The following is a 13190-nucleotide window of genomic DNA, read 5'->3' on the forward strand; positions in this document are numbered from 1 at the left end:
GTTATTCAGGGAGATACACACTGCCATAGACAGGGTGCAGGTGTCTCAAAAGGCAAGAGAGAGAGAGGCAGCAGGCGAGAAGCAGCCCCAGAGCATGGGGTCGTCTAGGAAAGTGAGATTGGCCACAGTGGGTGCGGGAGGTCCGTTTTTATGGGGTCAGTAATTTCACTTGCTAACAAGTGGGAGAATAATTTCAGCTCCTTTGGGGAAGGGGCAGAGATTCCCAGGAACTGGGCCACTGCCCACATTTTGGCCTTTTAAGACCAAGCCTTGGAACTGTCATGGCACCTGTGGGAGTGCCATTCAACATGCTAATATATTACAATGAGCATGAAATGAAGCTCAAGTTCTACTGGAAGTCAAATATTCTGCCATTTGGGCCTCAAGGTCTACAGAGTGTTGAATTTTCCGCCATCTTGGGCCTAGTTGGTTCTAACCAGTTTATGTCCTATCCTCAGTTGCTGCGTCATTCTTTTAATGGTTGTGCCCTGGCGTCTTCCCTCCTCTACCCCTCCCTCAACATTTTAGTGAAACACCAGACAACTGCAGTCCCTGGGAAGCCCCAGCAGGTGACCGCTCTTCTCTTGTTTCTGGCGGAGGCCTAGTTATGAAGGAAGACAGTGGATAGTGCAGACCCATGACTGTGTGCTGTATCATTGCCTAAAACTGAAGTACATGACTTTCCCAGAGCAGCTGGCATTAGTGTTTACCCTCACTTCTCAGAAGCCTCTCCACCCACGGCCTCTGGTTCTCTTCCCAGCCATACTTCATCTCTCTTTTCAACAGTTCACCTTACTCTGTCCACTTCTCATTTAGCTGGCAGTCCTCAGAGCTTTGTCCTTGGGACTCTTTTTTTTTTTTTTTTTTGTCCACAAGCTTTCTTCCAAGGCATCTCCTCCACCCTCATGGCTCCTACGACCATTTAAATGCAGATGACTCCCAGTGACTTTGCCCACACCAGCTCCTCTCTGGAGCTCTAGAGGTAGCTACTCAGTGTCCTATTAGATGTGTGGAGCTGGACGTCCTATGGACACCTTAAACTTAACATGTCCTCAAACAAACACCTTTTCCCCATATCTGTACTGTCCCTTCTATTTTGATCTGGGTAAATGGCATCACTGTTTACCTGTCTCCCAATTTAGAAACCTTGGGTGTTGTTCTCACCTCCTTTCTCTCAACCCCTACAGTCAGCTGCCAAATCTTGCTGCTTCTAATTTTAAAACATCATTTGATTCTGTCTCTTCCAAACTCTATGCTACTGGCTTAAAATAGGCTTTCAGCATATCTTCTTTGGACTATTATTGCAACCCTGTCTGTGATCTGTTCTCCTGATAACATTTTTCCCCATCCAAATTCTCCAGCTTGCCACCAGAGTTACAGAAAACAAAGCTTCTGTTGGTTTTTATGCCCAGAGGGAAAAATTCCAACTATGTAGTTTGGCCACAAAACACTTAACCTCTTGGCCCAATCTTCTTCATTTAGACTCCCTTCCTGCCTTCATGGTCTCCAGGCACATTCTAGGTTCCTGTCGCTTCATAGTGTCACTGCTTTGCAGCACATAACCATACATTTTCAGAAGTCCATACATATTTTTTTTCAAACTGTTCCTTTTCAAACTGTTCCTCTCCATCTCTATTCACTTGAAAAATACCTCCATCTGTTAAAACCAAGTTTAAGCATCACATACTTGGTCTGCCTTCCCCATTTCTTCCAGGCTACTGATGTTCTGTACCTTTTGCTCCCAGAGCACTTTGTATTTGCTGCAGACTTTACAATGTGGCTCTTAATTTTTCTATTTACATGTTTGCATCTCACACTAGATAGACTGCAAGCTTCTGATGATCAGAAAACTGAAAAGAAGTTCTAATAAATATCGATGAGGGTACACAATGTTGTTTTCCTCCCACGATGTTTTTGGTATCAATCTCTTTTTCGTCCTTCCTTCTACCATCTGTAATAGACAATCGACTTTGAACTTAGGTTTTTTTTTTTTAACATATATTCCTTTTCATATTCTTTTTCATTTAGGTTACTACAAGATATTGAATATAGTTCCCTGTGCTATACAGTAGAAACCTGTTTACCTACTTTATATATAGTAGTTAGTATCTGCAAATCTCAGAATCCCAATTTATCCCTTCCCACCTTTTTCCCCACTGGTAACCATAAGTTTGTTTTCTATGTCTGTGAGTCTATTTCTGTTTTGTAAATAAGTTCATTTGTGTCTCTTTTTTTGAATCCACATAAGAGTGATATCTTTTCTTTCTCTTTCTGACTTACTTCATTTAGAATGCTTATCTCCAGGTCCATCCATTTTGCTGCAAATGGCATTATTTTATTCTTTTTTATGGCTGAGTAGTATTCCATCATATAAATATATCACAACTTCTTTATCCAGTCATCTGTCGATGGACATTTAGGTTGTTTCCATGTTTTGGCTATTTTAAATAGTGCTGCTACGAACATTGGGGTGCATGTATCTTTTTGAATTAGAGTTACCTCTGGATATATGCTCAGGAATGGGATTGCTAGGTCATATGGTAACTCTATTTTTAGCTTTTTAAAAAGAATCTCCATACTGTTTTCCATAATGGCTGCACCTAACTACATTCCCACCAGCAGTGTAGGAGGGTTCCCTTTTCGCCACACCCTCTCAGCATTTATCGTTGTGGAGTTTTGAATGATGGCCACTCTGACTGGTGCTAGGTGATAACTCATTTAAGTTTTGCTTTTCATTTCTCTGATAATTAGCGATACTGAGCATTTTTTCATGTGCCTATTGGCCATTTGTATGTCTTCATTGGAGAATTGCTCGTGTAGGTCTTCTGCCCATTTTTGGATTGGGTTGTTTGTTTTTTGTCAAACTTAGATTTTTAATGCCTTCAGGCTGACCACCTAGCACAGCACTTCTCAGTAATGTAGTCACTGTTGCTATTGGACACTTGAAGTGCAGCTGGTCCAAGTTGAAATGAGCTGTAAGTGTAGAATACACACTGGATTTTGAAGACAATATGGAAACAAGAACTTAAAACATCTCACTAATAATTTTTGGTACTACTCACATGTTGAAATGATAATATTTTGGACACACTGGATTAAATAATATGTACCATTAAAATGAATTTCACCTGTTCCTTTTTCTATTTTTTAAAAAAAATTTTGCTTATTTTATTACAATTTTTTAAATGGAGGTATTGGAACCCTTGTGCATACTGAGCATGTATTCTCCCACTGAGTTATACCCTCCCTTTTTCTATTTTTAAACGTGGCTACTAAAAAATTTTAAAGAACATATGTGGCATATAGTAAATTTCTATTAGATGTTACTGTGCCTCTTCAATCCATCAAATACATCATTTCTTGGTGGTAAGTCTGTCTTCTGTTTTTTTTTTCTGAATTCTTGCACTGAGGGAAAAAAGCCACTAAAAATAATATTTGTTAAGTGCTTCCTGTGGATTAACTTTCCCAAACATCTTTTTTTTTTTTTTTTCCATGCTACTATCCTAGGTGAAGAATCTACAGTTTTCTGTTGTCAGCTGCATCAAGGCAAGATTGCTTCTTCTGGTATCCCAAGCCTTCTCCTCCTCTTTCTCTTCTTCTTCTTCTTTTTCTTTTTCAATTGAAGTATAGTCAGTTTACAGTGTTGTGTCAATTTCTGGTGTACAGCATGTTTCAGTCATACGTATACGTACATATATTCCTTTTCATACTCTCTTTCATTATAGGTTACTACAAGAGACTGACTGTAGTTCCCTGTGTTATACAGTAGAAACTTGTTGTTTATCTAGTTTCTATATAGTAGTTAGTATCTGTAAATCTCAGACTCCCAGTTTATCCCTTCCCACCCTTTTTCCACCTGGTAACCATAAGTTTGTTTTCTATGTCTGTGAGTCTGTTTGTCTTGTAAATAAGTTCACTTGTGTCATTTTTAAAGATTCCACACATAAGTGTTAACATACAGTATTTTTCTTTCTCTCTCTGGCTTACTTCACTTAGTATGACAGTCTCCAGGTCCATCCATGTTGCTGCAAATGACATTATTTTGTTCTTTTTTTATGGCTGAGTAGTATTCCGTTGTATATGTGTATCTATCTATCTATCTATCTATCTATCTATCTATCTATCTCACATCTTCTTTATCCAGTCATCTGTCAATGGACATTTGGGTTGTTTCCATGTCTCCCAAGCCTTCTTTAATCCTGTTGCACTTGACTTCTCCAGCATTGTCTTTCACTTTTCCTAAGTAGCACCTCTGCCCTTCAGTCTGTTTTCCAAGCTACTTGAAGCTAATTAGTTCACTTACTCACCATCTACACTGCCATCACCATTCAATTTAATTGCACAAATGTTTTTGAGACCCTGTGCCAAGAATCAGGCTAGGCGGGCGTGGAATTCACTTTCATGCAGGGCCTAGGCTAGGAATTGGCCCTATAAGACAGATTCCTGCTCAGTGCCTTCCTTAGCATCTGCCCCACCACAGGCAGGGGCCATGTTTATTATGATTACATAAGCCCTATATTAGAAATTGCTAATAAGCCACAACATGCAGAAACATTCGGATTGCCTCACCCAGGGTTCAAATCCCATGGGACTGGATTGGGAAACTCTGAGTTCCAGTCAAGAGTGTCTCCTTTCCCTAGTTTCCTTTTTTGCATTAAAAGTAACTGTTGATACAGATTCTTGTTAAAGTGAAACCACCCAGGGCCAGTGGTTCCCCCTCTACACTCCTTCCCCTCCTATGGAAGTGAGGCAGGAAGGAAGGAGGCAGGGCACAGCCATTCAAAACATGACACAGCAATTAATGCCAAAGCAGTGGAAAATTCAACTTCCAACAGGCCTTGAGGCCTAAGGTGGTGGGAGATTTTACTTCTAGTGGAACTTGAGCTTCATTATATGCTCACTGTAATACATTAGCATGGTAAATGACACTCTCACAGGTACATGACAGTTCCAAGGCTAACCATAAAAGATTAAATAGTGAGTGGTGGCCTAATTCCTGGGAATCCCAGCCCCTTCCCCAAAGTAGTAGAAATAATCCTCCCACTTATTAACGTATGAAGCTATGGAGCCCAGAAAAACTAACAATCTCCACACCTGGTGGCCACTATCCCTTCTGAGAGAGATGGACTGCACTCTTGTCTATGGAGTGTGTATCTACTGAGCACTCAGCCCTCACACCTCATGGCCTTTCTCTTACCTTTTGAAATAGCCTGCACTCTATGGAGTATGTACCTCTCTGAATAAATCTACCTTTACTCAACTGTGGCTCACTCTTGAATTCTTTCCTTTGTGAAGCCAAGGATCCACACTTGGAAGGGTGTGTCCCAGGGAGTCCACCAAGACCTGGGAAACGGCCTTTCTCTTGTCCCGTATTCATTTTTCCTGTATCAGAAGGCCCTACTGCCAAACATTTTAGACTCTGCCACACTGCTGCCACCACTGCCAACCGCCGGCTTTGGATTCCATTTGCATCTCCTGCCCTGAGTAGCTCTGTAACGTGGGCAAGTGATCTAACTCCATGCCTCCATTTCCTCCTCTGCATAGTGAGGGTAACAGTATCAAGGGTTGTGATAGGGTTAAATGAGTTAATAGTTCATGGCCCGGAGTAATCACTCAATAAATGTTAGCTCTCAATATGTGTCACTACCAGACTATTTCCCTCCCTTAAACTGTATGGGACTGTTTTGCCTTCTTCATTCCATGAGCGTCGCCAGCTCCTAGGCCAGCGCCTGTTTCAAAACTGCTGGTGAATAAACAATGAATGAATTTAAAAAGTCCCTCCAATCACGGTTATTTCTGCCTTTGCAATGTCTGCCAGCGAGAACAAAGGCAAGGAAGCCTCCTTGGAAAGATCTTCCTTTACCAGGTTTGACCTGAAGCCACCAGGAATAAGCACCTCTCAAAAGGAGGGAAGCCTGCCGTGGGCAGGGCGCGCATCCTTCCGGAACCACCGCGGGCCGAGCCGGGGCGGAAGGATCCGGCGGGCTAGTTCTGAGGTAAGTCCAGCACATGCGCAGCGCACCCGGCGTCCGCGTTCCTTCCGGCGGCGCCGCCCGGAAGCGTCGGCTCCGCCCCCTCCCCTCGCCGGCTCGGGCGCTGTTGCGGAGCCGGCCCGGCGAGGAGGCGGGACACGTCGGCGCCGCCGCCGCTCCTCCTCCTGTTCCATCCGCTGCTGCCGCTGCCGCTGCCGCTGCCGCTTCCCGGCCGAGTCTGCGGCCGGGCGGTGCAGGTGCGTCCAGCCCGCGCGGCCCTCGCCCGCGTCTCAGCCGCCGCTGCCGCCCGCTGCCGAGATGGCGACGCGCTCCTGCCGGGAGAAGGCACAGAAGCTGAACGAGCAGCACCAGCTCATCCTGTCCAAGCTGCTGAGGGAGGAGGACAACAAGTACTGCGCCGACTGCGAGGCCAAAGGTAGCGCGGACGGCGCCCCGGGCTCCCGCGGCCGTGACCTTCGGGGCGCCCGGCCGGCTCGGCGGATGGGGGCGCGGGGCTCCTCGCCGGAGCCGGTGCCCGCGATGCTCCGACCTCCCCGGGTCCGGGCCAGAGCGGGACGCTGCCGGATGGGGTAGGGGTGAGAGGGTCGCCCCTCCCGCCGTTCGCAGGTGCCCCGTGGGTGGGGCCACCCGGGGCCGCGTCTTCCCCGTCGGGAATCGGATGCTCCGTGTCCCGGGTGCAACCCTACCTGCCCGCCCACCTGGCAGCTTTGTCCTGGGCTCTCGCTTTGCTTCCTGAGAAAGAGTGTGCTGGTCCTTTTTGGTGGGGTTGGAGTTTTATTCAGTAAAATAACTGGGGAGGGATTGTTACTATCATCATTCGTAGTGTGTTTTCAGCTGGGTTTTAGCCGGAATGAAGAAGAATCTCCTTACATGAGTCTCTTGCACAGTGGGCTTCTATTCCTGGAAATTTAATAATTAGATTCTTTCTGACCAGCTAGTTTGGGAGCATATGTATGTGAACCCTGGTCTGTGTGCCCCATAAACGTCAGAGGTGCATTTTAAAGCTCCAGAAATGAGAAAAACCTAATTTTAGTTTGTTGCAGTTTCTGCCTGAGCCTTTGAAATAGATTCACTATTTTTAGCTTATACGTTTTGGCTTTGGAGATCTGATTTATGTTTAATGTCTTATAAGTAATCTCATGGGAAAAATTTCACATTTTTAAAAAACCTCTTACATGGTAGGAAAAAAAAATCTTGCTATTTTGTAAATTGGTTTATTTGTTTAGTAGATGAGAAATAGGTAGCTCTCTCCGAGGCAGGAGTCCGCCTTTGGGACTGTCGTTTAAAATTTCTGCATTATTTGACTTGAACTTTTCCTGAGGCTTTACTGTTCTTCCTCAGTACTGTATACATGAGTCACGTTTCAGTAGGCTGGTAATGTTTGATTAAACTAAGCCACACCATCGGCAAATTACTTCACTGCCAAAACAGGTACTGATTACTGGAAGATACCGTGGGAGTACTGTAACTAGACCATTTTATGAAGCACTTTTCAATATCATAGTTAGTTGATTGGGCCAATCTTTTATTTATTCTGCGTAACCTTTCAGGTGATGAGGTGAAAATGATTGATTGCTAGAGTAGTATTTGTTTACCTGAAATTGATTATGCGTGTGGCTGTTTGGGACTGCTGTTCTGCATTGAGGCTCAGTTGCTCACTCATCACTGCACTAGTGAAACACTGGAGAGTGGGCCTTTAGAAGGCCAGAAAAAGAAAGGAACTCAGGTTAAACAGTGTGCATTTTGAGTAATTAATACAGTTAACTAGAGATGCTAGTAAGCATTAAATCTATTCATTAAAAATTGAATAGCAATTTCAGTAATTATCTTCCTGTATGTATCGAAATCATTGAAAAATAATTTTCAAGTTTCTTTCTCCCCAAAAAGTACTTTATAAAATCAGATTTTCACTAATGCTCCCTAAAATAACTTATAGGTTAAAAAAAGCCATTCTTTACCACACCTTGACATTTCCATGTACTCTTTTTGAGGTGAAAAAGAGGAATTAGGTACCTCTCAAATTAGGACAGAAATTTTACTTCTTCTGACCTGAGGAATAGAGAACATTAGTTGTGTTAGTTTTGCTCACTAGTTGTCTTGCCACTGGGATCATTAGATGTATAACGAATGAATGTCTTTTTTATTTTGGTTTTGCTTGGTCTTTTGCGGTTTTGTTTGTTTTTGAGAAGCGGAGGAAGTGGGAGAGAACAGTACCAGGAGTTCAAGGATGTGGTGTGAAGGGCATGTGTGAACTCCACAGTCAGGATTTAGAAAGGTCCTTGTTTTTTCCTGTTGCTACTAAATCTCGAGTAATGTTAGAATGATCTAAATTATTTCACTGTTTTGTCTTCATCTTTCAGGAAAAAGAAATCACAGGCAAAATCATTTATTGGTTTAATGAGGTTTGATTTCTTAGTTGTAATAATTGAAAAAGATGGACATGATTGGGCAGTTGAGATGATTAAATGTATTTTGTAAAGTTTTTGAGTCTTTCGTATGATTCAGCTCCATTGGGGCGCTCTCTTAGTAGAATTCTTGGCTTATTACATATTTTGGCTCTATTATTATGCATGTCAGATAACATAGTAAATGTAGCTAGTGAAATTCTGATCAAATGTACTTTTAAAAGACATGCTAAAGGTCTTACTTTACAGTTTAGTTATTATAAAGTAGTTCCATACTCTGTGTGTGTATGTATGTGTATATACACATTTTTTTTCACTTCTTAATAAATTGCATCAAGCTTTTCATGCATTTTGAAGTTATTTCCTAGTTAACTCAATTTAAGAATGTTTCCCCAGAAACATTCTTGCCTTCTAATGGTTGGTAGAGGTATTTTGGATTTTAACATGTTCTTACCCTGCCTGATTTGATAGTGTTTGGAAGGTAAGGGAGGAGGAAGGACAGCAGAGGTGCCTGTTTCCTGCTCTTGATCCTACTCTTAGATCTCTTGAGGGACTGGAGACTAGGAACAGGCAGATGGAGCGGCTCTTCCTCTACCTGGCCCCGTTCCTGACCCTGGGGGAAGGGGGGTTTTAAAGCAGTTCTATTGGTTATTAGTTGGTGCCACTTTATGGAGCAGTGAGGATTTTGAGCCCCTTGCTGACTTCAAGTTTAGTTTTTAGTATTTAAAGTTTCACCCATGGTTAATACTGGCTTTGATTCTGAGCACATGTAAGTTGGCATGAAAGTGTGTCTCTTGCCCAGTTAAGTTTTGGGAGGGTCAGAAACAAAAGGTTTGTGAACCCTCTAGATGGCTTTGTTCTGCCTGTCTGGTATGGAGAGGTTAAGCACTTTGCTCAGATCAAACACTCATTTCTTCATTCCACAGATGGTGACTTGAGGACACACCGTGAAGCACTGTATTGGATCAGGGGACTAAAAAAGTTTGAAAGACCTAAAGGAGTTTGCTTACTGGGGACTGCGTTTTTGCAAATGAATAATTCTGAAATGATGTGCGAAGTGTTAGACTAGTGGTTGTAAGAAGGACCTCCCTCTGCACCTATTTTGGGCTGATGGTCTCCTTGCACCCTGACTTCTGTCCCTCGATTGTCATCACAGTTCCTAGAATGCTGTCTCCCGGCCTTTGCACATGCTGTGTCTTCTGCCTGGGAAGCTCGCTAACAGATACTTGCTTGATGAGTTTTACCTATTTTGCAGTTTCTGCTTTCAGTGTCTCCACAAGAGAAACGATTCTCCCCGATCTTCCCAGATTAGGTTAGGCTTGCATTAGACATGTGAGACGCACCCTGAATCTTTTATTATGCTGACCACAGTTGTAATTAAATGTTATTTGGATAATTATTGTGAAATCAACATCCCTGTTGGATTGTAGCTGTGAGAGGGATGAGATCTTGTCTGTCTTGTTTTGGCTTGTGTCCCCAGCCCTCAGCACAATGTTTGACATGTCGTAGGTAAATGTAACCCAGCAAGTGTGTGCTGAATGAATGGGTGCGAATGAGCACAGAGCTGAGGGCAGGCAGCAGGGTGGGTGGACGCGAGTGTGCGTCTGGGCATGTGGAACGACCCTTTGGGGGAGAGGCGCAGAAGCAGTCTCCCTGAGCTGGGTTCTGAAGTTGGCGTGGGATTTCACCCGAGGGAGAAGCTGCACAGACGGAGGGACAGGTACATAAAAGAGCATGAGAGATTTCCGTACGGCCCCTTTTTTTGTGAGCTAACTTTAAGCTTGATCAGATTTGGTGGTGGCGGGTCTGAGGAAGAACTGGAATGGAGAGAGCGGGCAGGTCACCTCGTTGCAGCAGTGTCCAAGCGAGAGAGCAGGAGGCCCTGAGCTCTCTTAGTGTCAGTGTATCCTACATCAGCAGACAGGGCGGGGAACAACCAGTGTAGCTGTAATAATACCATTTCTGTTAAGGAACAGGCTACTCACAGAATCATTGAAAGAGCTGGAGGAGCAGAATCAGGGAGCCTCTCCTGACTTCCAGTTTCAAGGCCACACCATTGCCACTGCCACTGCCGCCACCACTGCCAACCGCCGCCTGGGTTGCTTCTCACCCCCGGACTAATGAACTGATCGGAGAACAGGACCGTGGCGGCTGCAGCCACTCAGTGTCTGTTAGACATCTTTGTCAGTTGCCCTGGCTGTAGAAAAGTGGCCTTTGCTGCACTCGAGCCTTCCACGTGACTGGCAGACCTAACTTATGTCCAGGACCTTTCCTTCATGGGAGTCTTTAGGAATGGTAACCGCTTCAAAAATTAGAGATGTGAAATGGAGATTGTGAGACCCAGTCGAGTACTATGGGCAGTCGGTGATGGACATTTTTTAAATCAATATTTTATCAATATCAAAATATATAAGAGTTCTTGTATAAACCTATTTTAAAGTAATTCTTACTAAAGAGTAAAGTTGACTTTGAGGAAGTGGTGTTTATGATGATGTTGATGCTAATAGGAGAAATTCATGTAAACAGAGGTCTGTGATTATAATTCTTTAAAGAGACCTGCCAATCTAAAAGTTCCCTCATAATGCGAAACTTCAGTCTGATGGGTTTATTCTTATAATTCTGCTGATTCTGAGGTTTGCCCTGATGATTGTGTGCAGAGCTCTGGTGTCAGAGCTGGGATGGAAAACACTGGTCTCTCTCTGACTCATCAGTTTAACTTTGGCTGCGTGTTGTCCCATCCTTTTTTCCTCCCAATTCTTGTCTTTTTTTTTTTTTTTAGAGATTGAAATGTTCTTCTGTTACTGGATTTTACTAAATAAATTTATATGTCCTTAATTCTTGCTTTATGATATATGTGTATTATGTGTGTGTGTGTGTGTGTGTGTGCGTGCGCACAAAACCCTTAGTGATCTATACAGACTGCAACGCGTGTGTTCAAGGCGAAGTCAGCTGTCTGGCGTTCTGATTGTATCCATTATAAACGCAAGCCTTCTCCTCCTCCTGCTGCTACTGCTACTAGCACTCCTAGTGGTCTTTCCACTGGATAGAATCGACTCATTTTTCTTTCCATTTCTCAATGGAGGAAGATCAAAGGAACTTGGAGGCCATTTTGTTTAAGTTGTAATTATTGTCAAGAGAGTTGACTGCCTTACGTTCTGACCGTGGTGAAGGGTTGATTTAACAGACATACAATTTTGTTGGTAAGTCCGTATTTTCTGAACACTACAATAATTAAGTATCATGTCAGGTACTGTCATGTGAGCTAAAAGGTTTCTGTATGGTCCACAAACTAGTTAGGGATTTCAGTAATATGAAACAATGATCATTTAAATTCTAATCTCTGTGTAGACTGTAGATTCATTAAAATTTTAGTAATGGGAGAGCTCAGTGACTTGGAGAAGGTAGAACTGTAAGGATGGAATTTTAAAAAGAGCAAATAATAACATTATATATATACAAGTAAATTAGTGCTTTCTTCTTGCCATACACTGGTGTGAGCGTATGTTTTACATATATTAATTTACATATATAATTCTTAAAACAGTCTTTTGAGGTAGGTAACATTGTTCTGTCTTACAAATGAGGGAACTGAGGCACACAGAGCTTAAACTAAGTACCTTTCCCAAGGTTATACAGCTAGGGAATAGGGGAGCCAGAAATTTTTTCATTAAAATAGTTTTGTTTTGACGGCTGCTGTACATCTTAGGCACTTTCCTGGGTTCTGGGAATGAAGCAGGCATCAGGCAGGTAAGGTCCATTCTGTAAAGGATTGACTAGTCTGCTGGGAGCGGGACTGACTTGTAGGGTTGGCCCTTGGCTATTTGGGGTCTCACTAACCTGAGTAATAAGAGTTGGTCACGATGCCCAAACTGTACAGACACCTGCCCTCCTTTCAGGAGTCTGGAATCTGCCTGTGTACTGGGCAAGGTTGCCTGTGTGACCAGCCCCCTGGTAAAACCCCTGGGCACCGAGTCTCTCAAGAGCTTCCCCTGTTGGCAGCATTTCACACTTGTTGTCAGAACTTACCACTGAGCAGCATCTTCAGCGCAGCTCCCCTGGTGAGGGACACTTGGGCAGTTGTACCTGCCTTCTCCTGGGCTGCTCCTTGTGCCTTTTCCTTTTGCCAGTATACTTGGTACCCTTCTGCTGTAACAAGTCGTAGCCATGAATGCAGCTGTATGCTGACTCTAGTGAGTCCTCTTAGTGAATTACCAGACCTGAAGGAGGTCTTGGGAACCTCCCAGTGTAATCGATAGTGTATATCTCCCTCCAGTATAGTGTACAGATCATGTCAGAATTTCAGAATATCTCAGCTAGCTCTGGAACCCAGCCTCCTAGCAGGGGTACAGCCCAGAGGAGCAGGTATGAGCATCAGAGGAAGTTCTGGCTTTCCTGGGATGGGACGGAGGTGGGAATCTGGACTGTAAAGTCAAGACTGAACCCAGGAGATCTAGCTCCAGAGTGTACATGGTTAACCGCATGTTTGATTCATGAAAGGTAAAACATATGCTTTTGTAGTTGACATTTGTGTTAGAAGAGGTTATTTTGGGGGAAGAGATTATCAATTTCAAGCTGACTTAAGGTATTTCTTCAGATTTTTGCCAAATGTATTCAAATGTTGACAATGTTGTTTTGCTTTATTTATCTCTTTGCATTTAATAGCAGAACCACCATAACTTTAAAATGTCAGCTTAAACAAAATAAAATTGTTTTTTTCTGATTACTAAACTTTATTCTACAAATTGACTGAATCAATAGATGGGTCCTTTCATGCTTTTTTATTTGTTTGTTT

General features: G+C 43.2%; 1 protein-coding gene across 5 annotated transcripts in view; it reads left to right on the plus strand.

Moving 5' to 3' along the window:
- The first annotated feature begins 6063 nt into the window (after window positions 1–6063).
- Window positions 6064–13190, plus strand: part of SMAP1 (small ArfGAP 1) — a 128671-nt gene continuing 121544 nt past the window's right edge. For 2 of the 5 annotated variants that reach the window (XM_031455925.2, XM_064486959.1), the window contains exon 1: window positions 6105–6408. In XM_031455925.2, the coding sequence (XP_031311785.2) occupies window positions 6291–6408 (118 nt within the window). In that variant the 5' untranslated portion in view covers window positions 6105–6290. Of the gene's footprint in view, window positions 6409–13190 lie in introns of all 5 variants that reach the window. The other 3 variants (XM_031455926.2, XM_064486957.1, XM_031455928.2) reach the window with 3 other exon arrangements.

Source organism: Camelus dromedarius, chromosome 6 (assembly GCF_036321535.1).
Source record: "Camelus dromedarius isolate mCamDro1 chromosome 6, mCamDro1.pat, whole genome shotgun sequence".
Classification (NCBI taxonomy): domain Eukaryota; kingdom Metazoa; phylum Chordata; class Mammalia; order Artiodactyla; family Camelidae; genus Camelus; species Camelus dromedarius.